General features: G+C 31.6%; 3 protein-coding genes across 5 annotated transcripts in view; 1 reads left to right on the top strand and 2 right to left on the bottom strand.

Annotated features, from left to right (window-relative positions):
- Nucleotides 1-1690: 1690 nt before the first annotated feature.
- Nucleotides 1691-8062, bottom strand: LOC111687685 (mucin-5AC). The gene is made up of 5 exons (XM_023450152.2): nt 7468-8062; nt 5788-6028; nt 2254-5715; nt 2004-2183; nt 1691-1935 (listed from the first exon to the last, which is right to left on the bottom strand). Exons 2-5 carry the CDS (start codon nt 5995-5997, stop codon nt 1771-1773), a joined length of 4017 nt encoding a protein of 1338 aa, XP_023305920.2. The 5' UTR covers nt 5998-6028; nt 7468-8062; the 3' UTR covers nt 1691-1770.
- A 1755-nt stretch (nt 8063-9817) lies between these two features.
- On the top strand, nt 9818-17517 carry LOC111687682. 3 transcript variants are annotated; one of them, XM_023450147.2, is made up of 2 exons: nt 9818-9975; nt 17009-17517. In XM_023450147.2, exon 2 carries the CDS (start codon nt 17030-17032, stop codon nt 17432-17434), a length of 405 nt encoding a protein of 134 aa, XP_023305915.2. In that variant the 5' UTR covers nt 9818-9975; nt 17009-17029; the 3' UTR covers nt 17435-17517. The 3 variants fall into 3 exon arrangements, with proteins under 3 accessions (XP_023305915.2, XP_046806130.1, XP_023305914.2); XM_046950174.1 differs by lacking the exon at nt 9818-9975 and adding an exon at nt 12208-12226; XM_023450146.2 differs by lacking the exon at nt 9818-9975 and adding an exon at nt 16736-16889.
- Nucleotides 17518-20889: 3372 nt separating this feature from the next.
- LOC124418430 (mitochondrial pyruvate carrier 2-like) overlaps nt 20890-24724 on the bottom strand; it is a 6442-nt gene continuing 2607 nt past the window's right edge. Inside the window, exons 4-5 of the mRNA XM_046950427.1 lie at nt 21358-21663; nt 20890-21281 (exon numbers count right to left, since the gene is read on the bottom strand). Of these exons, the coding sequence (XP_046806383.1) occupies nt 21370-21663 (294 nt within the window). The 3' untranslated portion in view covers nt 20890-21281; nt 21358-21369. The remainder of the gene's footprint in view (nt 21282-21357; nt 21664-24724) is intronic.

The following is a 24724-nucleotide window of genomic DNA, read 5'->3' as shown; positions in this document are numbered from 1 at the left end:
CTAGTTCAGTTCTAGTTCAGTTCTAGTTCAGTTCTAGTTCAGTTCTAGTTCAGTTCTAGTTCAGTTCTAGTTCGGTTCTAGTTCAGTTCTAGTTCAGTTCTAGTTCTACTTCAGTTCTAGTTCAGTTCTAGTTCAGTTTTAGTACAGTTCTAGTTCAGTTTTAGTCCAGTTCTAGTTAAGCTCAGTTATGTTCTAGTTTAGTTCTAGTACAGTTCTAGTTCAATTCTAGTTCACTTCTAGTCCAGTTAATAAAATTATTCTTATTTAAAAAAAATATATATTAAAATCCCTTCCCATTAAACATTTGTAATATCCCATAAATACAAAACAACTTTCTAACTATACTAGTCTGGCAACCTCTTTTCTTAAATTCTAATAAGTTTTCTCCGTGTTTTCATTCGGTCAACAGGTCGTTGTTGCAAGTGTTAATAAAATTGCATTAAATTAATAAAATATCTTAAAATTTTACAAAAATATAAAATTATTAATATTTCTAATTCAGTTAAAGCAAACATCTATCGTAAATTTGTTAAATAAGTGAAAAATAAGAAAAAATTAAGCAACAAGTTCATATAAGTATGACCGGTATATAATTGTTGAAAAGTGTTATATTTTAGCAAAATATCAAGTTAAAATTATGAAAAATATAATCAAAATGTAATTTCTAGTTAATGCAATATCTTATGAAAAATCTATCAAAAATTAGAAAAAATCAAAGAAAATAAAATGTAAGAAAGAGTTTGATTGTGTGTGTGTGAAAAAATTCAACTGTTAATTTTGCGCCCAATTTGCAACAAAAAGAAATCCGAATGCAAAAAAAAAAACAAAAAAAGTTACCATATTGTTTGTAGCTGTGTGGGTGAGTGGCCGACTTGTTTATTTAAGTAATTTGATGTACAAAAACGTTTAATGTTGAAGAAGTTAATTAAAGGTTTTAAATTGTTTTTTCAAAGAAAATTTTAAAAGAATTTTGTTTAAGTACTGAATTATATATGAACTAAACTCGAACTGAACTAGAAGTGAACCAAAACTGAACTAGAACAGAGCTAGAACTTAACTAGAATTGAACTAGATCTGAACATGAAATGAGCTAGAACTGAACTAAAACTGAACTGAACTAGAACTAAACTAAAACTGAACCAGAACTAAACTAAGTTGTTGCTAAAATTGCGAAGTAGAAACAAGGTCCTCAAAGCGCTAGCCGGCAGCACCTGGGGAATGGACAAAGAAACCTTGTTGGTTTCTTTGACCATGCTCCCCCGAGGCATGTCAGGAAGGACCTTCGTGTATACGAAGAGAGCATACGAAGTTATGTTTAGGATCCCTTAGCGGACTACGTATACAGCAGCTTTGAACGACATTCATAAAGACGCCATCAATACCGCGGTTTCAGGTTACCGCATGAATGTCGTTCTTGGAAGTCGCCCACCGTCCATAGCAGAAATAGAGAAGAACCTGCCGCGGAAAACAAGAGTTGCTCTGGCACAACTGAGATCGGGATGGAGCAACAGGCTCAACGCCTACTGGTCCCGCATAGACCGTGCCGTCCCCAATATATGCCCATCTTGTGGGCAGGGTCCCCATGATACCCACCACATATTCAACTGTCCAGCCCACCCTACTTCACTTAGCCCAATGGATTTATAGACTAACCCCATTGAAGTAGCCCAATTTCTTGGCTTGGACCTAAATACAGAACCCCCGTATTAAAATTGTATAGTTTAAGCTGTTACAACAACAAAACTAAACTAAAACTGAACAGAACTAAGACTAAACTAGAACTAAATAAGAAATGATCACATTAACATACCTCACATCATTTTCAATTTCGAACAACGATAAACATATGGCACATTTTTCGGCATCCTCATCCGTTTCGCTGGGACGTCTAACACGACGATATTTATGCGGCAAGGTATTGCGTTCAATAATTTCCTAAAACAATAAAAACAAAATATTAGAAAAACCTTTAAAACAAACAAGTAAAAAAGTGGAAAACATACCAAAGTTGCTCCCCTGGGTGGTCGTATCGATGAACCAATAACAATGCGTGGTGTAGACAAATCAATTTCCACATGTACTGGCGAATAATGATGAAACATATGATGATGTACCGCCGGCCTACGCAAGACCGGACAGCGGCGATTTTGTGGCTGTGGTCGAGAATCATATGGATAATAAGCCTGAAATGTAAAAGAAAATTTAAAAAAAAACTTGTCGAAATTTTGCATAAATATAATAATGAAAACTAACAGGATCCAAACTTGATACTGGACCATTGCGACCATGAACACAGGAGCAAACATTGGGCAATTGTTGGAATCTTGTACGAAAACTACTGGTCAAATTCAAGGGATTCGATGACAAATCTATGGGTGTGGGTGTCATATGACGACGATGTATCTCCTGAACATTGTGTTGTCGCAACCATAGATTCTGATGAACCAGATAAGGTGGTGGCGGTGGTCCATGACTACCCGCCGCCGTACGGAATGTATGAGTATGGGTATGTGGTAGTCCATGTGAATGTGATATGGCATGTGTGTGACCATGATGATTGTGTGTTATAATGTGATTGTCATGGGGACGTGTAGTGGTGTGAGCATGTGAATGATGGTATATATTGCCATATTGATAGGCATTTGGAGTGGTAGAACCAGGCGACAGTGATAAATGAGAGGAGGGAGGAGGATTCATTTGCCGGGTACTTTGAGCATCTTGCAGTGAGGGCGGTATATAGAGAGGGGTTGGTGGCGGAGCAACACTCACTAAACCAAGAGAGGGAACTGGTGGCATATTGGCCGTATTGGTATAGTGTGTGGGATTGTGTTCTGTTACAGCATAAGGATTTACTATAAATATGGGTGGCGGCGGCGGCGTATTGGGTACAATGGGCGTGGGCAAATCAGCGGGAGAGGGAGGAATTTCTGTGAGATATGAACGCCAAACCGAACGTAAACGTGCCAAACCCGCTGTATTAGATGTAGTGCTATGACAATGTGGTGTCATGGCCAGATTGCCTGAAGCGGATGCTTCTGCTGAAGAACTTATGGTGGCATTTGTTGTTGGTTGTCTGCTACTAATAGGCCTGTCGCCTCCAGGCTCGTTGTTTTGTTCTTCGGGCATGAAACAGTCTAAACAAGGATTTCCCCACATACGGGAATTCATTGAATGAAATGGAAGTACAGGATAACCAGAGGTGGACTGGTGGGCTCTTTGTGGCTCGCTGGGTGGCAAACTGGAAGAGGAAGGTCCCTGGGCAAGAGTATAAGAGTCATTGTTAAGCGAAAGTACCACCGGAGAGGGAGTCATACGTATAGGTTCCACACCATACCAGTCTTCCATTCTTTCTTCACCAGTATGTGGTGAATTTACCGAGGCCAGTTGATGTTCACTTGCTGGGGCGACTGGTGTTATAGTCGCATTATGATGACTATGTTGGTGATTATGATTATTGTGATTTGCAGTAGACGACGAGGCCGTCTGTTCTATGATAGAGGACATTTCTAAAGAAATGGCAGATTCATCATCGGCTGTTAAGTCTATGGAGAGTATGGGTTCACGACTGGAATGCACAAAAACTACTTCATCATCTTCGCCATCAGTGGTAGTTGTAGTAGCATCGGATAGCCAATCTAATTGTAGATCAGGAGCAGTTAAAACTACAGGCGGTTTAATATTAGTTTCGTTGCATTTTGTCTTATTACCGCCGCCCAGTCTTCCTCGTGAGGTAGAGGGTTGAACATTCACCTCACTGCTACTGCTGCTGGATTGTAGCTGCTGCTGTTGATCTTGTGTATGATCTGACATAACAAAATTTTGTGCCTGGTCGGAAGATGTTATGGTTTCCAATCTCCTTCGTCGATGAGGCAAAGGAGGAGGTGGTGGTGGCGGTGGTTGCTGATGACCCGCATATGTGATTACATAAGAACCATTTGTATTTATTGTAGTTTGATGATCACGTTGTAATGCAGGCGGCATTACAGACCCGCTATCATTGTGCACTCCACCCGAGTGATTCGAATTTAAACGTTGAATTTTAGAAGATCGAGTAGGTTCCTCCTCTTCTTCCGTTTCCCGGCTACGATCTTCAGTGCGTATATAACGTAAATGAAAACGACTTAAAGAGGGAGAGCGCGAACTTGAAGAACTCTCCTCATTATTATTCGTTTGATTTGTATCTGTATGTTGTTGTGAGCCAGAAGAGGATTTGTGTAAATTCCAAGCTACCGTTGGTTGATCATAACTTTCTTCATCGAAATTTTGCCAATAACGGCCATTGTATTCGGCATCTCTTAAACGCACACGATGAGATGTTGAAGGTTGGTCATCGCTTAGACGTCTAAAGGAATTACTCGACGTGGTGGATTCGACTAAGTCGACCACATAATTGTTACGAGAACTAGAAGATCTGGAGCTAGAAGAACCGGCTGCTGCCTCAGTGCTAACACCACTCCCAACATCACTGCCAGCACCACCACTACTACCGGCATGATTGGAAGAAACCTGTGATGACGATGATGTTGAGGTGGGCGATGATCCCACCACATTTGTAGTAGTAGACTTGTGCTTTTTCATAGCGGCCGCTGATGTTGTAGTGGTGGTATTTGTGGTACGTGTATGAGCAAATTGTACATGTTCAGCTTCTGAAGCGGACGAAACTTCATCATGATTATTTGGTGGTGCTGGCATTACTAGGGAAAAGGGTGAACCTCTACAGGATTCCAGTTCTTCGGTAGGCAAAGTATTCATAGAATTAGAGGTAGTAGAGGCTACCTCGTCATCATCACGGTGGTGGAGATGTGCGGCATCTTCACTAATTTGTGCAGAATAAGCAGTAGAAGCAACTTCGTCGTAATGTCTGCGATTGTCAGCCCTATCTCTGTCGGTGGTGTTGGTGTTGTTAGCGTTTTGTGTATTAAAAATGATATTTGTGCTGGAGGTGGGGTGAATTTCTGCTGTCATTGATCTTTCAGTCTGTTGTTGCTGTTGTTGTTCGCTGGCAGTTGTTGAACACGCGCATGACTCACATGTTCTAGGCGGCGTAGTTGCATTACTAGTCGAAGTACAATTGCACGATTGTGTGGGCTGTTGTTGCATAGGGACCATATAAAAACTAGGATATTCCTCGGAATTATATTGATATTGATGATGATGTTGAGGATGAGTGTGGTGTGCACTTGGATGGGCATGGGGATGATGACCTTGACTAAATTCCACCGTCATGGGGCTATTAAAAGATCGTTCAGCTAAACGTACTATTGGTGCTGAAGGTCTTGCAATTTGTTCTCTTTGATGATGAAGATGGGGATGTTGCTGTTGTTGCTGCTGCTGCAATGGAGGCTGATGCTGCGGTGGCATATGATAATGTGGCCGGCATGTTAAAGCCATTTGATGATGATGTACATGTCCGCCATATGGACGTTGTGGACGTTGATAGTCACCATTATCGCTTTCATAATCCGCAACAAAGGCCGAAGGCGAAGAACTGCAAGCATATTGACGCTGATACGGTTGATGCTGATGATGATGATGGTGGTGATGATGATAATGATGTCGTGGATAATAGTGACGACTTAGCTGTTGCGGCTGTTGTGGTTCAGTTGAGGTTGTCACGGTGGCCTGTGAGGTATTGGCATTGGTTGCATCTGTTGTATACTCGGCTCTAAGTGGTACAAAATGTGCTCGACTGGCGGAAACATCAGAACCAACATCCTGTCAAAGATAATAAAAAATCATAAACATTAAAAAATTTGTGTTTCTTTATTAAACATTTTGAAAATTTACTTCTATAACGTAAACAGTTTCATAATTAGCAGCTTCAACTTCTTCATTTAAATGTTGTTGTACCTCAAGTTCAACTTCATTCATTTCATGATGATGTGTATGTGGTTGTTGCTGCAGTTGCTGCTGTTGAAATTGTTCACTACTGAGATGTGTGTTTGTAGTTGTTGAGGGATTTTGTGACTGATTCACATCATTTGGATTTCTTTCCATTATTTATGATGCGATTTTTTTTCTCAGCTTGCTGCAATTGGTAGAGAATTATTATTTTAAATTAAATTGAACTGAACTAGAACTGAACTAGAACTGAGCTGGAACTAAACTGGAACTGAACTAGAACTGAACTAGAACTGAGCTAGAACTGAACTAGAACCGAACTAGAACTGAACTAGAACTGAACTAGAACTGAACTAGAACTGAACTAGAACTGAACTAGAACTGAACTAGAACTGAACTAGAACTGAACTAGAACTGAACTAGAACTGAACTAGAACTGAACTAGAACTGAACTAGAACTGAACTAGAACTGAACTAGAACTGAACTAGAACTAAACTAGAACTGAACTAGAACTGAACTAGAACTGAACTAGAACTGAACTAGAAATAAACTAAAACTGAACTAGAACTGAACGTGAACTGAACTAGAACTGAACTAGAACTAAACTAGAACTGAACTAGAACTAAACTAGAACTGAACTAGAACTGAACTAGAACTGAACTAGAACTAACCTAAAACTGAACTAGAACTGAACTAGAACTGAACTAGAACTGAACTAGAACTGAACTAGAACTGAACTTGAACTGAACTAGAACTGAACTAGAACTAAACTAGAACTAAACTAGAACTGAACTAGAACTGAATAAGAACTAAACTAGAACTGAACTACAACTGAACTACAACTGAACTACAACTGAACTAGAACTGAACTAGAACTGAACTAGAACCGAACTAGAACCGAACTAGAACCGAACTAGAACTGAACTAGAACTGAACTAGAACTGATCTAGAACTGAACTAGAAATGAAGCAAAACTGAACTAGAACTAAACTAGAACTGAACTAGAAATGATCTAGAACTTAACTAGAACTGAACTGAACTAAACTAGAACTGAACTGACAAAAATCATAACTAAAACTGAACTATAACTAAGCTAGAAGTAAACTAGAACTGACCAAAAACAGAACTGGAAGTGAACTTATCTCAAACTGTACTCGAACTCAACCAAAATTGAGATAGAACTAAACAAGACTAAACTTCTAAAAAGATTTCAATCATTTAACGATCTGCCATAATACAAATAAGAAAAAATGTAAACAAAACAAAATCAAACAAAAACAATGTACACACAAACAAACATACATAAGCATATATGAAATTATTGTGTACTAAAAATATTAAACAAAGTTTAGCAAAAACAAAAATAACCAATAAAGGCGAGAAAAACCTAAACAATGAAAAAGAAAAGAAATAGAAAAAACAGAACAAGTAAAAACAAATTGATAATTTACAAAATAACAATAAAAGATAATTTCGTAAAAAAAACACAGACAGAAAGACAGACTAACTGACTCACAAATTGTGGTATGGTGTAAAATTTAAAAAAGATATTATAAATATAAAGTACATGCAAAATATGTATACAAATATGTATTAAATTATGTTATTAATTAATAATTACTTACGTTTTTCTCAATGCAGAAGTAATGTAGGTATTAGATTTAATAAAATACTAACGGTAATATAAGACCACTTTTAGAAGTGGTTTAACACCAGAAGACTAAAAATATCTTCACAATACAAAAAAAAATAACACACACAGACAATAGGTATTAATTCTTTTTCTTTCTTCCCAAGTCTTTTTCATCAATAGTTTTCTTGTGAAGTTTTAAATAATATATTTTTGTAATATTTTGCTTATATATTCATTAATTTATATTGCACTCTGCTGGCATAAACACTTTTTCCTTTATTCATCAGAAAATTTTCATAATTACTTTTTTTCTTTCATTAAAAAATACAAAAAATCACAGCACCAACTGACACTCAAACACACTTGTCTACCATTTTATTTGTACTAAATCTTTAATATATTTTTCCAAAGGTAATTACCAGCATTACTTTGTCTTGAATAATTATTCAGTAGATTCATTTTAATTCTATTAATTTTAATTCACTTAACTGTTAGGATCTATTTTAATTTGGATTTTCTTTAGTTTAATTCGAATTTATGCTGGAAAATGCAAAATATTTCACTTTTAATAATCAGCAGCCAAAAAAATTCTTATTAGAACTGATGGTGAGAAAATATATGTTTACCGAACACTTCCTAACAGAGTTACCGTTGAGTGTGGAAAAGATAGATAGATAGATAGATAGATAGATAGATAGATAGATAGATAGATAGATAGATAGATAGATAGATAGATAGATAGATAGATAGATAGATAGATAGATAGATAGATAGATAGATAGATAGATAGATAGATAGATAGATAGATAGATAGATAGATAGATAGATAGATAGATAGATAGATAGATAGATAGATAGATAGATAGATAGATAGGAAGATGGATAGGTAGACAAACTTAAAAAAATCCTTTATCTTTTTTTGGGTTTTAATTACGATGGCGGTGCATTAAGCACGATTGCCCAGAGAAAACCCCACCAAACGACCTATATCTTCATATAGAAAGTTGGAGCTTCCAGACTTAATTTCATCAAAAGTATTATTGGTCTCCACCAGAAATAAGTTTTAGAGTTTTAATGGTCTTCACCAGTATATATTTGAGTTTAAATGGTCTCCAGCTGGTTATATCGTTACCATTACATAAAAACATAACCTCACTCTGAGGTAATACGAAAGCACGTGTTCAATGAAGACAACGCATAACTTAGAGCAGTTATACGAAGTAGTGCATTAAATTAGTGCGGGGTGAGAAGTAATTCTGTCGAAAGCCCAGCAACAAGCACAAGCCTGACCGTCCTTAAGAAATAAAAACGCGAGAGTTGTTCCCCAACTCAGACCTGAATTACAACTCATTCTTTATCTTGGTTTTAGTTTCTTTGAAGATGTTTGTAGATCTGGTAACTAGGGTTCTATAGTTGAAACGAAAAGTCGGCTTTTTGCATTTAGGTAAAAGTTGACTTTTCGACTTCTTGCATTTAGTTAAAAGTCGACTTTCTGACTTTTCAACTTTTTGCATTTTATGCAAAGTCGATTTTTCGACTTTTCGACTATTTTCGACTTTTTTTCGACATTTTCCGACTTTTTGACTATTTTCGACTATTTTTAACTTTTTGAGTTTTTTTCGACTCTTTCCGACTTTATGAGTATTTCAGACTTGTCGACGATTTTCGACTTTTTCCAACTTTTTTTTCGATTTCAACTACTTTTTGTCTTTTTTCGACTATTTTAGACTTTTCGAATTTTCCGACTTTTTTCGACTTTTTCCGACTATTTAACTATTTTTGACCTTTTCTGACTTTTCGACTATTTTCGATTTTTTCCGATTTTTCGACTATTTTCGACTTTCCAAATTTTCGACTTTTATTTCAAAAGTCGACTTTTCGACGTTTTTCACAGACGATAGTCGAGTATTCGATTTTTTGGGAACAAAATAGTCGACTTCGACTTATTTCGATAAAAAGTCTATTGTTCGATTATTCGAAAGTCTATTTATAGAACCCTAATTCAAACCCTTTTGGTTTTATTTTTTTTTTTTAAAGAAGTTTGCAGATCTGGTAACTGATATCATAAAACACGCTAGTAACATCACTGGTTAAAGCACTTTTTTCCGCTAAATTGGTTTACTAAATCGCTAGACTACTTAAATAAACAGCTTCATTTACAACACTATTAACTACTCAACTTTAAGCAAGACATATTTATAAGGTGAATGTAGAAAAGAAAAAAACTTTTGACTGTCATTTTTTATACAAACATTTTGACAGTTCTACTCTACTCAATAGCAAATAAATGCTAACCAGTTGTCACTCTTGCTTACAACTGCATGCAAAAGCTTCGAATTAAATTTTAATCATTAATTTGGCGGTATTTAAAGGCAAAAGGTGTTTGTTGTTGGTTGAGTGTGTGCAAATAGTTTAAGAAAAAGAATTTAAAAGATTTAAAGAAATATCTCAACAAAGGACTAGTTAGTAAAAGGAACCAATATTAAACTAAAATAAAAATGTAAGTTTTGTTTAATTTGTTGTATTTATTCCAGTAGAATTTTGTGAAAAATCAATAAAAGTAGGTCGTTGGCTAAAGTTTTTTTGTTGTTTTTGCATTGACCGACAAAATAGCAAAATAAAAAATTACTTTCATTATTTTTTGGGTAATAAACAAAAAAGTATGTTGTTTGCTTAAAACTGGTTTTAAATTGCTTAAATTCTTAATATATTTAACGGCTAATTTGCGACTTAACAAAAAAAAACATTTAAGTAATTCTGACCATAATTAAAAAAACAAAACTTGTTATTAGTAAATTGTAAGAAAAAATCTTTAGTCATATAGCTTCTTTTTTTTTAATGAGTCTCTATTTGCACTTTTAAAATTATTTTGCTGGTTTATGGGAACAGCTGTCCGAAATGCTAGAAATTTCTTGATAAGATTTTCTTTAGGGATTAAGATGTTTCTGAAAATTTTATGAATATATAGAGTTTTTTTGGCTAGACTTTGTGTCATCTTTTTTTGTTGTGTTTTAACTGACGTCACTTTTCTTTTTTCTGGCTTTTCTGCAAGAGATATGTACAAAAAAAAGGGGAGTAGAGAAAGGAAGGCGATGGAAAGTAATAGCGCAATGACATTTTGTGTTGTTGTATATTTTTTTATACTTTGTGTAGAAAATTTGTGGGGAATATTTGCTCATTAATTATAAGTCCCCTATTTATACATTCGGCTGTTTATAGACACTCATTATATGCTGAACACTATATGTTGTGAGTTGGGTATTATGCAGTTGGCGTTGATGTTTGTAACATATAGAAATATTATTCATACAGTTACACTTTGAAATTTATCGTGATTTTGTTAGAAAGATTTTAATAAATAGTAAATTTATCTTAACAAAATTAAATTTTAGATAAATTTTTCTTAAAAAAAGTCAAATTTTTGATAAAATTTCTTAGCCAAATCTAATTTTCAATCCATTTTTTTTTTCTGAAAAAAAAAGTTGGAATTATCGTTAAAATTTCTTAAGAATGTTACAATATCGTTAGAGAATTTATAGAAAAGCGTTTAACTAATATTTTCTATAACAAAAGTGAAAGCATTTTAATAAAAATAAAGTTAACGATAAATTTTCTTTCAATAGTTCATGTTATCGCTACATTTTATAAAGAAAATCAAGTTATTAACATGTTTTTTCTATAAAAATTCAAGTTATTGATAAATTTTTATAAAAAAAATGTTCAATGCTATAAAATTTTTTTATAATTTCGGGCTATCGATACAATTTCTCTAGACAATTAAAGCTATCGATAAATTTTCTTTATTTATATCGAGTTAGCGTTAAACTTTCAACAGTTATGTCGAGATAGCGATAAGTTTTCTTTAGTTATGTCGAGTTAGCCATAAATTTTCCTTAGTTATGCCTAGTAATCGATAAATTTTCTTTAAATATTAAATTTTTATCAGTTATTTCGATTTATCGATAAATTTTCTTCAGTTATGTAGAGTTAGCAATAAATTTTCTTCAGTTATGTTGAGTTAGCGATAAATTTTCTTCAATTGTTGAGTTATCGAAAAATTTTCTTCTAGTTAGCAATAAATTTTCTTCAGTTATGCCTAGTAATCGATAAATTTTCCTCAGTTATGTAAAGTTATGGATAAATTTCCTTCAGTTATGTTGGGTTAGCGATAAATTTTCTATAGTTATGTCGAGTTAGCGATACATTTTCCTCTGTTAAATCAAGTGAGCGTTCAATTTTCTTCAGTTATATTGAGTTATTGATAAATTTTCTTCTGTTATGTCGAGTTATCGATAAATTTTCTTCAATTATGTCGAGTTAGCGCAAAATTTTCTTCAGTTATGCCTAGTTATCGATAAATTTTATTTTGTTATGAAAGGAATCGATAAGATTAATTTCTTATCGATCAATTTTCTGTAGTTATGTTAAGTTATCGATAAGTTTTAAGTTGTGTTATCGATAAATGTTCTTTCGAAAATTAAGGTTATTGATAAATGTTCTTTAGTTATGTTATTTAAATAACTAACTTTCTTCAGAAAAGTAAAGTTATCGATAATTTTTCTTTAAAAAGTCAAGTTATCGATAAGTCATTTTCAGTAATTTCAAATTTTCGATATGTTTTCTTTAGTTATGAGATGTTTTCGATAACATTTTTGAAAGCCTTGTTATCGATAACTATTTTATAAAAAATTTAATTATCGATAAGTTTTTAATCGATAATTAAGTCTTCGGTAACTTAAAAAACAAGTCAGGTAAGATATCGATAAGTTTTCTTTAGTTATACTTAGTAATCGATAAATTTTCTTTAGTTATATTATGTTTTCGATAAGTTTTCTTTAACTATATCAAGTTATCGGTAGTTTTTTAAGAAAATTAAAGTAGTCGAAAAGACATGTTTCTTATCGATCAATTTCCTGTTGTTGTATAAAGCTATCGATAAGTTTCTTTAAAAGGTCGAGTCGATCAACAAAAGTTCTTTCGGAAACTTAAGTTATCTTTAGATTTTCTTAGGTTGTCTTGTAAATGATAAATTTTCTTTGAAAAATAAAAGTTATCGATAATTTTTCTTTCAAAAGTTAAGCTATCGAGAAGTTTTCTTAAGTAATATCAAATTATCAAAAGATTTTCTTTAGTTATGCAAAGTTTTCGATAATATTTTTAAAAAGTCTTGTTATTGATAAATATTTTATAAAAAATTAAGTTATCGATAAGTTTCTAATCAATAATTAAGTCATCGTTAACTTAATAAACAAGTCAAGCAAGATATCGATAAATTTTCTTCAATTATACCCAATTATCGATAAACTTTCATTAGTTATATCTAGTTATCTAGTTATTCTTTCTTATCGATCAATTTCCGGTAGTTATATTAAGTTATCGATAAGTTTTCTTTAAAGGGCCAAGTCGATCAATGAAAGTTTATCAAAAATTAAGGTTATCGATAAATCTTCTTTAGTTATGTTATGTTAAAAACTAATTTTCTTTAGAAGGGTAAAGCTATCGATGTTTTTTCTTTAAAAAGTCAAGTTAACTATAAATTATCTTTAGTAATATCAAATTATCCAAAGTTTTGCTTTAGTTATGCAAGGTTATCGATAAAATTAATGAAAAGACTTGTTATCGATGAATACATCATAAATCTTGAAGTTATCGATAAATTAGTCATAGTGCAACTTAATAAAGAAGTCAAGAAAGATATCGATAAGTTTTCTTAAGTTATACTTAGCAATCGATAAATTTTCTTTAGTCACATCTAGTTTTTTAATAAATTTTCTTTTACTTTATCAAGTTATCGGTAGTTTTTTTTAAAGAAAATTAAAGAAATCGAAGATAAATCTTTCTTATCGATCAATTTCCTATTATTATCGATAAGTTTTCTTTAAACGGTCGAGTTATTAATGAAAATTCTTTCGGAAATTGTCATTAGATTCTCTTAGGTTGACATATAAATGAAAAATTCTCTTTGAAAATGTCAAGTTATCGACAATTTTTCTTTAAGAAGTTAAGTTATCGTTAAGTTTTCGTCAGTCATAACAAATTATCGAAAGGTTTTCTTTAGTTATTTCTAGTTATTGATAAAATATTCGAAAGTATTGTTATCGATAAATATTTTATAAAAAATTCAAGTTATTGATAAGTTTTCAATCAAAAATTAAGTCATTGGCAATGTAATAAACAAGTCAAGAAAGATATCGATAAATTTTCTTGAAAATTGCAAGTTTTATAGATACATTTTCCTTAAAAGTGTTACTAATCAATTTTCTTTCAAAAAATTCAAGTTATCGATAAATGTTTTTTTAAAAAAGTAAAGTTAAAAAGTAAAGTAAATAATTTTTCTATGGAAAATCATGTTTTTAACACATTTCCCTTATAAATTCATGTTATCGATAAAAAAAATACAATTTTATGCCTTAAACACAAACACTTTAAAGAGGTCATTGTATTGATTGTCCGTAGATAACTGACAAAGATAAAAAACTGAAGGGGTAAACTAAACGTTTAGATTAAACCAAAATAAAATGTTAATTTTTAAACTTTTTAAGGCAAAATTAATATTTAAACTTAAACAAATACTAATTAGGTTTCTGTTAAAACTGATTTAAATAATTTACTATATTACTATTATCGATCTATTAAGGCTGCTAGATCTAATCATACTTCATGATTTTCTCCTAAAATAGTTGCGCTAATATTATTGTTGTTAATATTTCTAGTACATATATACATACGTACGTACATATATGTATTAATATCATCATAAACAATGCAAAAAAATGATGACTGTAACCACAGAAAATCGAAAAGTAAAAAAGTAACAAAAACAAAAAAAAAAGAGAAATGAGAGAAGAAACAAAAGAAAATTCGTATAAAAATAATAAAAGTTGTGAAAGTTCTGGCCCCTAGTTCATATATTATTGCTGTATTTGTTGTTGTTGTTATTTTCGTTTGGAAATCTTGTTGTTGTTGTTGTTGTTTTTGTACTTGTCGTTTTTATGCTTTTGTTTGATGTACATGCTTTTTTTCCATTAAAAACATACAGACATCCGTAGAAAGAAGACAGATAGGCAGCAGCAGACTAATGGTCTGTTTTCTATGTACCCTGAAGTTTTGAGTGAAGGCCTGGCTTACATACAAAGTTATCGATAAAATTTCTAAAGAAAAGGGCGATAAATCTTATAAAATATTTATTAACAATAACATTTCTTCAGAGAAATTAAGTTAGTAATAATTTTTTTATACAAAAATTGTTATCAAAATTAAAGTTATCGATATTTTTCCTTAAGTTATGACCAGTTATCGATAGACTTTCTTTTAAAAGAGTTAATATATCGATATCGTTTTCTTTAAAAAGACAAACTATCAGTAAAATTTCTTTAGTTATATCGAGTTATCGACAAATTTTTCTTAAACAGTCATGTTATCGATAATTGTTATATAGAAAATTTATGTTAACGGTAAGTTATCGAACATTTTTCTAGAAAAAATAAGGTTATTTAAAAAATTTCATAGTTATCGATAACTTTTTTTAAGTTATGTTAAGTTATCGATATATTTTTCTTTAAAAAAGTTAAGTTATCGAAATCGATTTCTTAAAAAATTCAACATGTCGAACATAAGATTTCTTTAGTTATATCGAGTTATCGATACATTTTCCTTAAACATTCATGTTATCGATAATTGTCCTATAGAAAACTTATGTTATCGATAAGTTATCAAAATTTTTTCTAGAAAAAATTTCAAGTTATTAAATAAAATGAAAAAAGATAATTCTATTTATCGTTTCAGAGTTTATTTTCAGAGTTATCGATAATTTTTGATTAGTTATGTCAAGTTATCGATAAAAGTTAAGTTATCGTTAAGTTGTTTTTAGAAGAGTCAAGTTATCGATAAATTTTCTTTAAACATGTTTAGTTATCGATAAATTTATAAAGCTAGTTATCGAAATTTGTCTAGCTATAACTTACGTTATCGATATTTTTTAAGTTATATTATCGTTAAATGTTCTTTAGATTAATACGTCAAATTATTTCGAGTTATCGATAAATTTTCTTTAAAACTGTAAAGTTATCGATAAATTTTCTATACAAAATACAAGTTATCGAATATTTGTTATCGATAAATTTTCCTCCAAAAGGTCAAATTATCGATAAATTTCCTTTAAAAAAGTGAAATTTTCGATAAATTTTCTATAGAAAATGCAAGTTATCGTAAGTTATTTGATAAAAAAAATGAAGCTATTAAAAAGATTCCTTTAGTTATAACGAGTTATCGATAATTTAGAAAAAATATGTTATCGATAATTTTTATTTTAAAAAGTTAATTTATCGAAAAATTTTCTATAGATAATGCAAGTTATCGTATATTTGTCTTTAAAAAGTCATGCTGTCAATACGATTTCTGTAGTTATATCGATAATTTAAAAAAAATGATGTTATCGATAAATTTTTTTACAAAGATAATTTAACGATAATTTTTCTATAGCTAATGCAAGTTATTGTACATTTGTTTAGCAAAAATTCAAGTTATCGATAATTTTTCTTTTAAAAAGTTCAATTATCGATAAGTTTTCTTTAGGTAAAAAGTTAAATTATCTTGAGTTGTCGATAAATTTTCTATAGAAAATGCAAGTTATCGACTATTTTGCTAGAGAAAATTCAAGTTTTTGATTGTTTTTCTTTAACAAGTTAAATTATCGATAAGTTTTTTTTTTCTTAGATAACAAATAAAATTTTATCGAGTTATCGATAAATTTTCTATAGATAATGCCAATTATCGAATATTTGTTTAGCAAAAATTCAAGTTTTTGTTTATTTTTCTTTTAACAAGTTAAATTATCGATAAGTTTTCTTTTGGTAAAAAGTCAAATTATATCAAGTTGTCGAATATTTGTTATCGATAAATTTTCTTTAAAAAAAGTAATATTAACGATAAATTTTCTTTAAAAATGTTGAGTTATCGATAAATTCTCTATTGAAAATGCAAGTTTATCATTTATTTGTTATTTGTCTTTAAAAAGGCCAAGTTATCGATACGATTTCTTTAGTTTAATCAAATTATTTTATTGGAAAGAATTATGTTATCGATAAATTTTCTTTATAAAGTAAAGTTATCGATAAATTTTCTATAGATAATCGATCATTTTTTTAATTATTCGATCCAAATACTTTCGATTGCCACCTTTCAAACTGCAGGGTTTTGTTAGTATGTATGTATGTTCGCATGTCTTTGTTCCGTTGTAATTTCATCTATTATTTGTCGGTAGTGTATTTATTGTTGTTGTTGCTGTTGTTGTTTTTATTGTATTTGCGCATATTGTAAAATAAAAAGAAAGAATATACGAACGAAAAAATAAAAAAATAAAAAATAAAACACAGTCAGTGAAGTCATTTGTTAAAAGTTAACACAAAGAATAGGGTGTGTGCAATATTTTAAAAATACGTTATTTTTTCGCTATTACCAAGAAATATTTCTAATTATTAAGTTAAAAAAATATAAACCAAATATTTAATTCTTTACATTTCTATTAATATTAGCTCCACCAGTGTTTTACTTTTATGGACAATATGACTTCAACCGAATTAAAAATTGGCTTAACCAGCAGTGCCCGTCCATCTAGTCGTGTCTTAAAACCACCAGGCGGTGGTCATTCGAATATATTTGCCGAACCGGAGGTTAGTGTTAATGCACCACGACCCAAATATAATCAACAAAATTCTAGTAATTTAAATGCTTGTATGGGTTCTACGGATGCCAATGTTGCTGTTGAGAAATTACGTGAAGAAGTTTGTCATAAAAAAGAAGATGATAATAATATGACCAATGCCGCCAAAGCTGAGAAATCTGATAGCAAATCGAATTCATCAAATGGTATTGGTGGTGGTAATAATGATGCTAATGCCAATACAGCAACTAAAACACGTGTACCACCTGGTGGCCATTCATCGGGTGGTTTTTGGTAAATTGTTTCAACAGTAACAGGAAAAAACATTAATGCAGAATTTGGAATTTGAATTTTTTTCGGCAACATTAAGAAACAAACAAACAAAAGAAACGCATTTATATACAAATAATTTATTTATATTTTGTTGTTTTAAACGTTTTAAAAAAAAAACCCCAAACCAAACGTATAAACAAATATGTATTCTGCTCTCTGCGTTAATCTCTATTTATATTGAAAATTTCTATTAGTTTGTAAGTCCTTTTTTAAATGTTTAATTTAAGATGATTTTTCCTATCATTTTTAAGTTATTATTTAACTCTTTTATCTCTTCTTTATCTTATTATTATGTTTATGTGTTTATTTCCCTTTTTTTCATTTGTTCTTATATAATTGAGTATTATTATTTGTTTTAAAATGTTTAATATTCTTTCCTATTTAAATATCTATATGTATAATTATTTTCCTACAATAATCTGCTGTGTAATTTGTATTTTTAATTCAATTATTTTAAAGACAAAACAAAAACAAACAACTTTATGTTTTATAAACAATTATTTGGTACTTAAAGCCTCTGCTTCTATCTAATTCACTTAATAATTAAAAAACAAAAAAAAAAACAAATAAACTCTTGATATTTTATTCCTCAAACAAAATCTTTAAACAAAAGTCTTTTATTTACATTTGGGCATAGAACAACATAACGTTTTTTTTTTAAAGGATTTGAGAAATATCCTAGCAAAAAATTATCAAAACTTGAATTTTTTAATATTTATATCCTACACTACTTTAGTGGAGGGAGGGTATATTGGGTTTGTGTTGATGTTTGTAGCATGCAAAACTATTCGTCCTATACCCACCTTAAAGTATACCAATCGGCTTAGAATCGTTTTCTGAGTCGATTAAGCTATATCCGTCCGTGCGCAAGGTACATGCCGCAATTTTTAAGATAATTTGGCACACACTCTTCTTTTTGGCCCAAGGACTAAGCCTATTGAGTTCTAGTTTAATCCTAGTTCAGTTCTTGTTCAGTTCTAATTCAGTTCCAGTTTAGTTCTAGTTGAGTTCTAGTTCAGTTCTTGTTCAGTTCTAGTTAAGTTCCAGTTCAGTTCTAGGTCAGTTCTAGTTTAGTTCTAGTTTAGTTCTAGTTCAGTTCTAGTTCAGTTCTAGTTTAGTTCTAGTTCAGTTTTAGTTCACTTCTAGTTCAGTTCTAGTGCAGTTCTAGTTCAGTTCTAGTTCTGTTCTAGTTCAGTTCTAGCTCAGTTCTAGTTAAGTTCCAGTTCAGTTCTAGTTCTTTTCTAGTTCTGTTCTAGTTCTGTTCTAGTTCTGTTCTAGTTCTGTTCTAGTTCTGTTCTAGTTCTGTTCTAGTTCTGTTCTAGTTCTGTTCTAGTTCTGTTCTAGTTCTGTTCATGTTCTGTTCTATTTCAGTTCTAATTCAGTTCTAGTTTAATCCCAGTTCAGTTCGATTAAGCTATGTCCATCCGTGCGCAAGGTACATGCTGCAATTTTCAAGATAATTTGGCACACACTCTTCTTTTTGGCCCAAGGTCTAAGCATATTGAAAATGGATAAAATCAATCCATTAGTTCTGTTCTAGTTCAGTTCTAGTTTAATCCTAGTTCAGTTCTAGTTCAGTTCTAGTTGAGTTCTAGTTCAGTTCTAGTTCAGTTTTAGTTTAGTTCTTGTTCAGTTCTAGTTCAATTCTAGTTCAGTTCTAGGTCAGTTCTAGTTCAGTTCCAGTTTAGTTCTAGTTCAGTTCAAGTTCAGTTTTAGTTCAGTTCTAGTTCATTTCTAGTTCAGTTCCAGTTCAGTTCAGTTCTAGTTCAGTTCTATTTCAGTTCTAGTTCAGTTCTAGTTCAGTTCTAGTTCAGTTCAGTTCTAGTTCAGTTCTAGTTCAGTTCTAGTTCTGTTCTAGTTCTGTTCTAGTTCAGTTCTAGTTTAATCCTAGTTCAGTTCCAGTTCTAGTTCTAGTTCTGTTCAAGTTCTGTTCTAGTTCTGTTCAAGTTCTGTTCAAGTTCTGTTCAAATTATGTTCAAGTTCTGTTCTAGTTCTGTTCTAGTTCAGTTCTAGTTCAGTTCTATTTCAGTTCTATTTCAGTTCTAATACAGTTCTAGTTTAGTTCTAGTTCAGTTCTTGTTCAGTTCTAGTTCAGTTCTAGTTCTTGTTCAGTTCTAGTTCTTGTTCAGTTCTAGTTCTAGTTCAGTTCTAGTTCAGTTTTAGTTCAGTTCTTGTTCAGTTCTAGTTCAGTTCTAATTCAGTTCTAGTTCAGTTCTAGTTCTGGTCTAGTTCAGTTTTAGTTCAGTTCTATTGTTATTGTTGTAAGTTATAATCACATATAATAGGGTTTAAGGGCGAGTTTTTGTGATAAAGATAATCTTCATTCTTTGGTTAAACCTGGTTTAATATATGTTTCGTGTTTTTCAGTTATCAGTAAAGTTACATAGTGTCGGTCCACAGGAGACTTTCGTAGAGAAACTTTTTCTTAATTCTCTTTTGAAGTTTCCTAAATGTCCACACATAAAAACATTTATTTCAGAAACTACGTATTAATTGCATTGATTTGTGAGAGAGATGAATGATATTACTTCTCTTTCTCATGCAAAATCAAAAGTTTCCCAAAAAAAGTTTCCTAGTGTGGACTGGCAGTTATTATCTTAGTTTAACTGAGTGTAATTGGCCAATTAAACTCAAGTTATTATAAGTGAGAAAACACAATTAACAAAAACAATGAAACAACGATTTCGGAAGAACAAAAACATAATATTTTAAGTAAATTGCAATTTTCTGATTTGTTTTATGACAGGCAGGTTTAGGGCGGGTTTCTTACTCCTCAGTTAAACTAGGCTTAACTTGCAGTTAGATTAAACACAGAACAACCGATGATTGTGTTTTTTAGTTTTAGATTTAAGCTCAGTTAACTTTGTTAGTAACGCCAACTTTTCACTCAAAAACATAAACAATGAACAGCTGTTTTTTGCAAACAATACTTTTGTTAAATATAAAATTTTGGAAAAATTTTAAATAAACATTTAAAATAATAATAAATAAAACAAAACAAATCAGAAAATTACAATTTACTTAAAATATAAAATTTTTGTTCTTCCGATTTTAAATACTAGATAGCGTCATGTTGCTGGGGTCATGAGTCATGACCAAGCCAGCCACTCCCTAGAAAACAACAAAATGTGAATTATTCATATGACACCATTGTTTTAAACGAATAAAAAGGAAGTTATTAATGTGTCGTAGAAACAAAAAAACGCAAAGGATTTAAAAAGAAGTTCTACACCTTAACCATTAAAAACAAAACTTAATTTTTTTTATATTTTTTAAACTTTTTACAGCCTTTTTTTTATATTAAAACACAATTAAATTGTTATTTAAATAATTTGTTAATTTGTTTAAATCTATAACTTTAAACTTATTATCGATTTGTTTGTTTGTTTGTTTTTTTAACCCCAAAAAAAGATTCTCCCCTTAAATTAAACAATTTATATGTATATTTTTATAATAATTAGTTCTTTGAACAAGAATGGTCAATAGAGGCAACTTTTGGTGGATAAAATTAAAAGAAGAAAATTACAAAAATAAACAAAAAATTAGTACAACTAATGGATAACTTAATTATTATAGATTTCTTTTATATATATATATATAAACTATAAAAACAAAAATTGTGCTATTTGTTATTAAACTTATCAAGTTGTTTTGAGGAGAAAAGTTTAAAAACGTGTTTTTTTTTTTGCTAATGTAAATATTTAAAATATCACTTTAAAATCGTTTATTTACTAAACGTTTTAGCACCTCGACTCGACAACGTTGCACACTACATACAAACTAAATTCCATATGGATTGTTAGAAAAAATAACTGCAAAAACAAAGAAAAAGAAGAAAGATATTAAAAATTTTAGCAAAATTTTAAAAATTAAAAAAGAAAAACTTACAATTTTATTAATTTACTTCTTAGCAGTTTCTAAGGCGGGTGTTTTGGATGTAACAGCTGCTCCTGCTGCTGCCGCTGCCGCTTCTTTTTCAGATTTTTCCTTTTGATACAAATAGGCACGTCCCAGTTGTACAGATTGCACTATGGCCACAAATAAATTCACCGAAAATAGACTCCAATTTTTGGGTATAATCACTAGAGAATAACGCGACCAGATTATACCAGTCGCAGCTAAGGCACCACATTGTGAAACTGATAGAGTTTCGGCAGGACGTGCCAAATCACTTAAGCCGGCTACCACAAGACCCTGTTACAAAAGATATTAACAAGAAAACAAAATTTCGTTGAAGTTTGAAAAGATAAATAAAGTTTAATATTTATACCCTTCAGCTTCGTAAGAAGGGTGTAAATAAGTTTGTCATTACGTTTGTAATTTCTGAAAATATAATTTTCCGACCCTATAATTTAGGATCCTTATAGATAGCGGAGTCGATTAAGTCATGTCCGTCTGTCTGTATGTTTGTTGAAATCTGTTTTTAGAGGACCCGAGATATCGCGAGGTCCGAATCTTCAATAATTCTGTTAGACATGCTTTCGGGAAGGTCGCTATTTAAAACCAGCAAAATCGGTCCATAAATAACGGAAATATGAGCAAAAATCCAAGAAAACCTCTGAAAATTTCATGAAAAAATTGAGTTCTTATACATTTCACCTTTGTGAGAAGGGTATGACTGTCGAGAGTTTTAACGTGAGCACCTGCCCTGACGGCCTTACCTCACGGTGGTCTTTCCCATCGACTGGATAGACTTGAGAACGGTCTACCATCGCTCTTTTGTTCTTCAATGAAGAACGCAGGTGGCAATTTTTGTACATTGGCCTTGACCGGTCCATGCACAAGTACTCTGCTGGAGTACTCGAGCTATCTAATCTCTGACCATTGAATGGCCTTTGTTGATACGGCAACAGCACCTAGAGACGTAACCGGTGGACCGATGTACGATCCATCAATAAGCCGTAGACATTGTTCTTACTGACAGAGACACACTGTGGTAATTCTGATATGAACAGAGTTGTTTTCGGCAACAGCACCGAACTTATCTCGAAATATTGATCCCGAAGGAACCTCAACCAACTTACCAGCCAGAACATAGTCCTGCGGGCAACTGGCCACCTGTAGTAACAGATTATGCGGTGCTCTGGTCTGACCTCTGTCAATCTATGCAAGGACTAAGCCAAGCAGTCCCGGCCAGACTGGAGGTATTGGTCACCTCTTTATACCCCCGGATTGCAATAACACTAAGGCGGAAGTCTCGCCAAGGTAACATGTCCCCGAGGGGTGAGAAGGGTATATATAAGTCCCGGCCAGAATGGAGTTATTGGCCACTTTATATCCCGGGATTGCATTACACTAAGGCGAAAGTCTCGCCAAGGTAACATGCCCCCGAGGGGTGAGAAGGGTATATATAAGTTTGTCATTCCGTTTGTAGTTTCTTCAATAGAATTTTTCGATTCTATAAAATATATATATTCTGGATCCTTATAGATAGCGGAGTCGATTCAGCCATGTCCGTCTGTTTGTATGTTTGAATGTCAAAGTGCTTTACGTGAGTACCTGACATGATACCCTACCCAATGGTGGTCTTTATCATCCACTGGGTAGATTTGAACAACGGTCTACCATCGCCCCTGAATCCTTCAATAAAGAACTCAGGTGGAATTTTTTGTACATTAATATGGGCAGGTCCATGTACAAACACTTTGGTGAAGTACTCGAGCTATCTAATCTCTGACTTTTGCTGAACCGTTGCTTAACTTTCGAGATGTAAAACATCACATCCGTTTACAACCACGCAGCTAAGATGGCCTCTGTTGATTCGGCCACAACACCTTAAGACATAACCGGTGAACCGAAGTACGAATCCATCAAATAAGTCGAAGACTTGTCCCCGCGAATTGGGATTTAAATCAAAGCCACTACGTGGATCTAGCAGGAACCTCAACCAACTGACCGGCCAGGACATAGTCCTGCGGGCAACTGGCCATCCGTATTACTAGATTATGTGGTACTCTGGTTTGACCTCTTAAGGTTAACTTTTTGGTACTTTTTCGTTCTAGAAAAGGTACTTTTTCAATTTTCTATAATATTGAACCTAGAAATATGAAATTAAGTACATGTGTAGATTCGGAATTAGATGAGAACTAATAAAGGAAACTTTTTGGTACTTTTTTCGTTCTACAAAAGGTACTTTTTGAGTTTTCTATAATAATGAATCCGGAAACATGAAATGAAGTATGTAGATATACCTTAAAATATACCAATCGGCAGAGAATCATCTGTCCGTCCATGTAAACCTTGTGCGCAAGGTACAGGTCACAATTTTCCAGATAATTTAATGAAATTTTTCACACAGCCTTTTTTTGGGCCCAAGGACAAAGTCTTTTGAAAATGGACAAAATGGTTCCATTATTTCGCCTAGCCTACATACAACCGTAAGAATTTTATTTAAAATATTAATCAATATTTTAAATAAAGACATTTGTACGTTCAATTCCTTGTCACACTGTGATATGTTTATTATTTTTGCAAAAAAAAAACAAATAAACAAAACGTAACCACTTGAATTTTTCATTTAGTTTTTATTTGTTTTTATTAATAGATCCATCAACATAATAAATATTATGTATATAGTTAATATGGTCTAGTTTTAAATTTGTAAATCGCAAATTTTTTTTTATCATCACAAATGATAATTTTATAAACATTTTTCCGCCAAAGAGAATAAAACAAATTTAAGAGCAAAATTCTCAAAGAATATAAAAACGTAATAGAAGTTGAATAAATCTCGACAGAAAACAAATAAATTATTATTATACTTATATCATTAATAAATTAAAAATAATGAAAAAATATCATCTAAATTTAATATTAAGAATGAAATCAGAGCATGTTATCTCTAATTTAAAAACTTAATTAGAGGTTAAATTTATTAAAAACTTTTTTTATTATTCGCATGACATTCCAGAAAGCTTATCATGATAAAAGTAAACTAATCGTGTCATAAACAGACGACATCTATAAAACTGTTAGTTTAACATGATGAGGGGCGAATAAAATAGGGAGACAAAAAACTAAACACCTTATTACTTATAATGGAAGCACTTTTTAACGTTAGTTAGTTCTTCGTATCCTGATTTTCTAATCAAAACTAATATTGTTTTTCTTTTCATTCTAACATCGTCTTAGTAATGAACATTATCTTCAGTTGAAAATCTTCTGATAAATAATAAATACTTTTTAACAATTTCATCAATTATCCATGAACAATTTTGTTGACATTATACAGACCAACGACCTTATGAATAAATAC

The sequence above is a fragment of the Lucilia cuprina genome, chromosome 4 (assembly GCF_022045245.1).
Source record: "Lucilia cuprina isolate Lc7/37 chromosome 4, ASM2204524v1, whole genome shotgun sequence".
NCBI classification, from domain to species: domain Eukaryota; kingdom Metazoa; phylum Arthropoda; class Insecta; order Diptera; family Calliphoridae; genus Lucilia; species Lucilia cuprina.
Note: the sequence above shows the minus strand (reverse complement) of the source record. Positions and strands in the feature narration are given on the sequence as shown.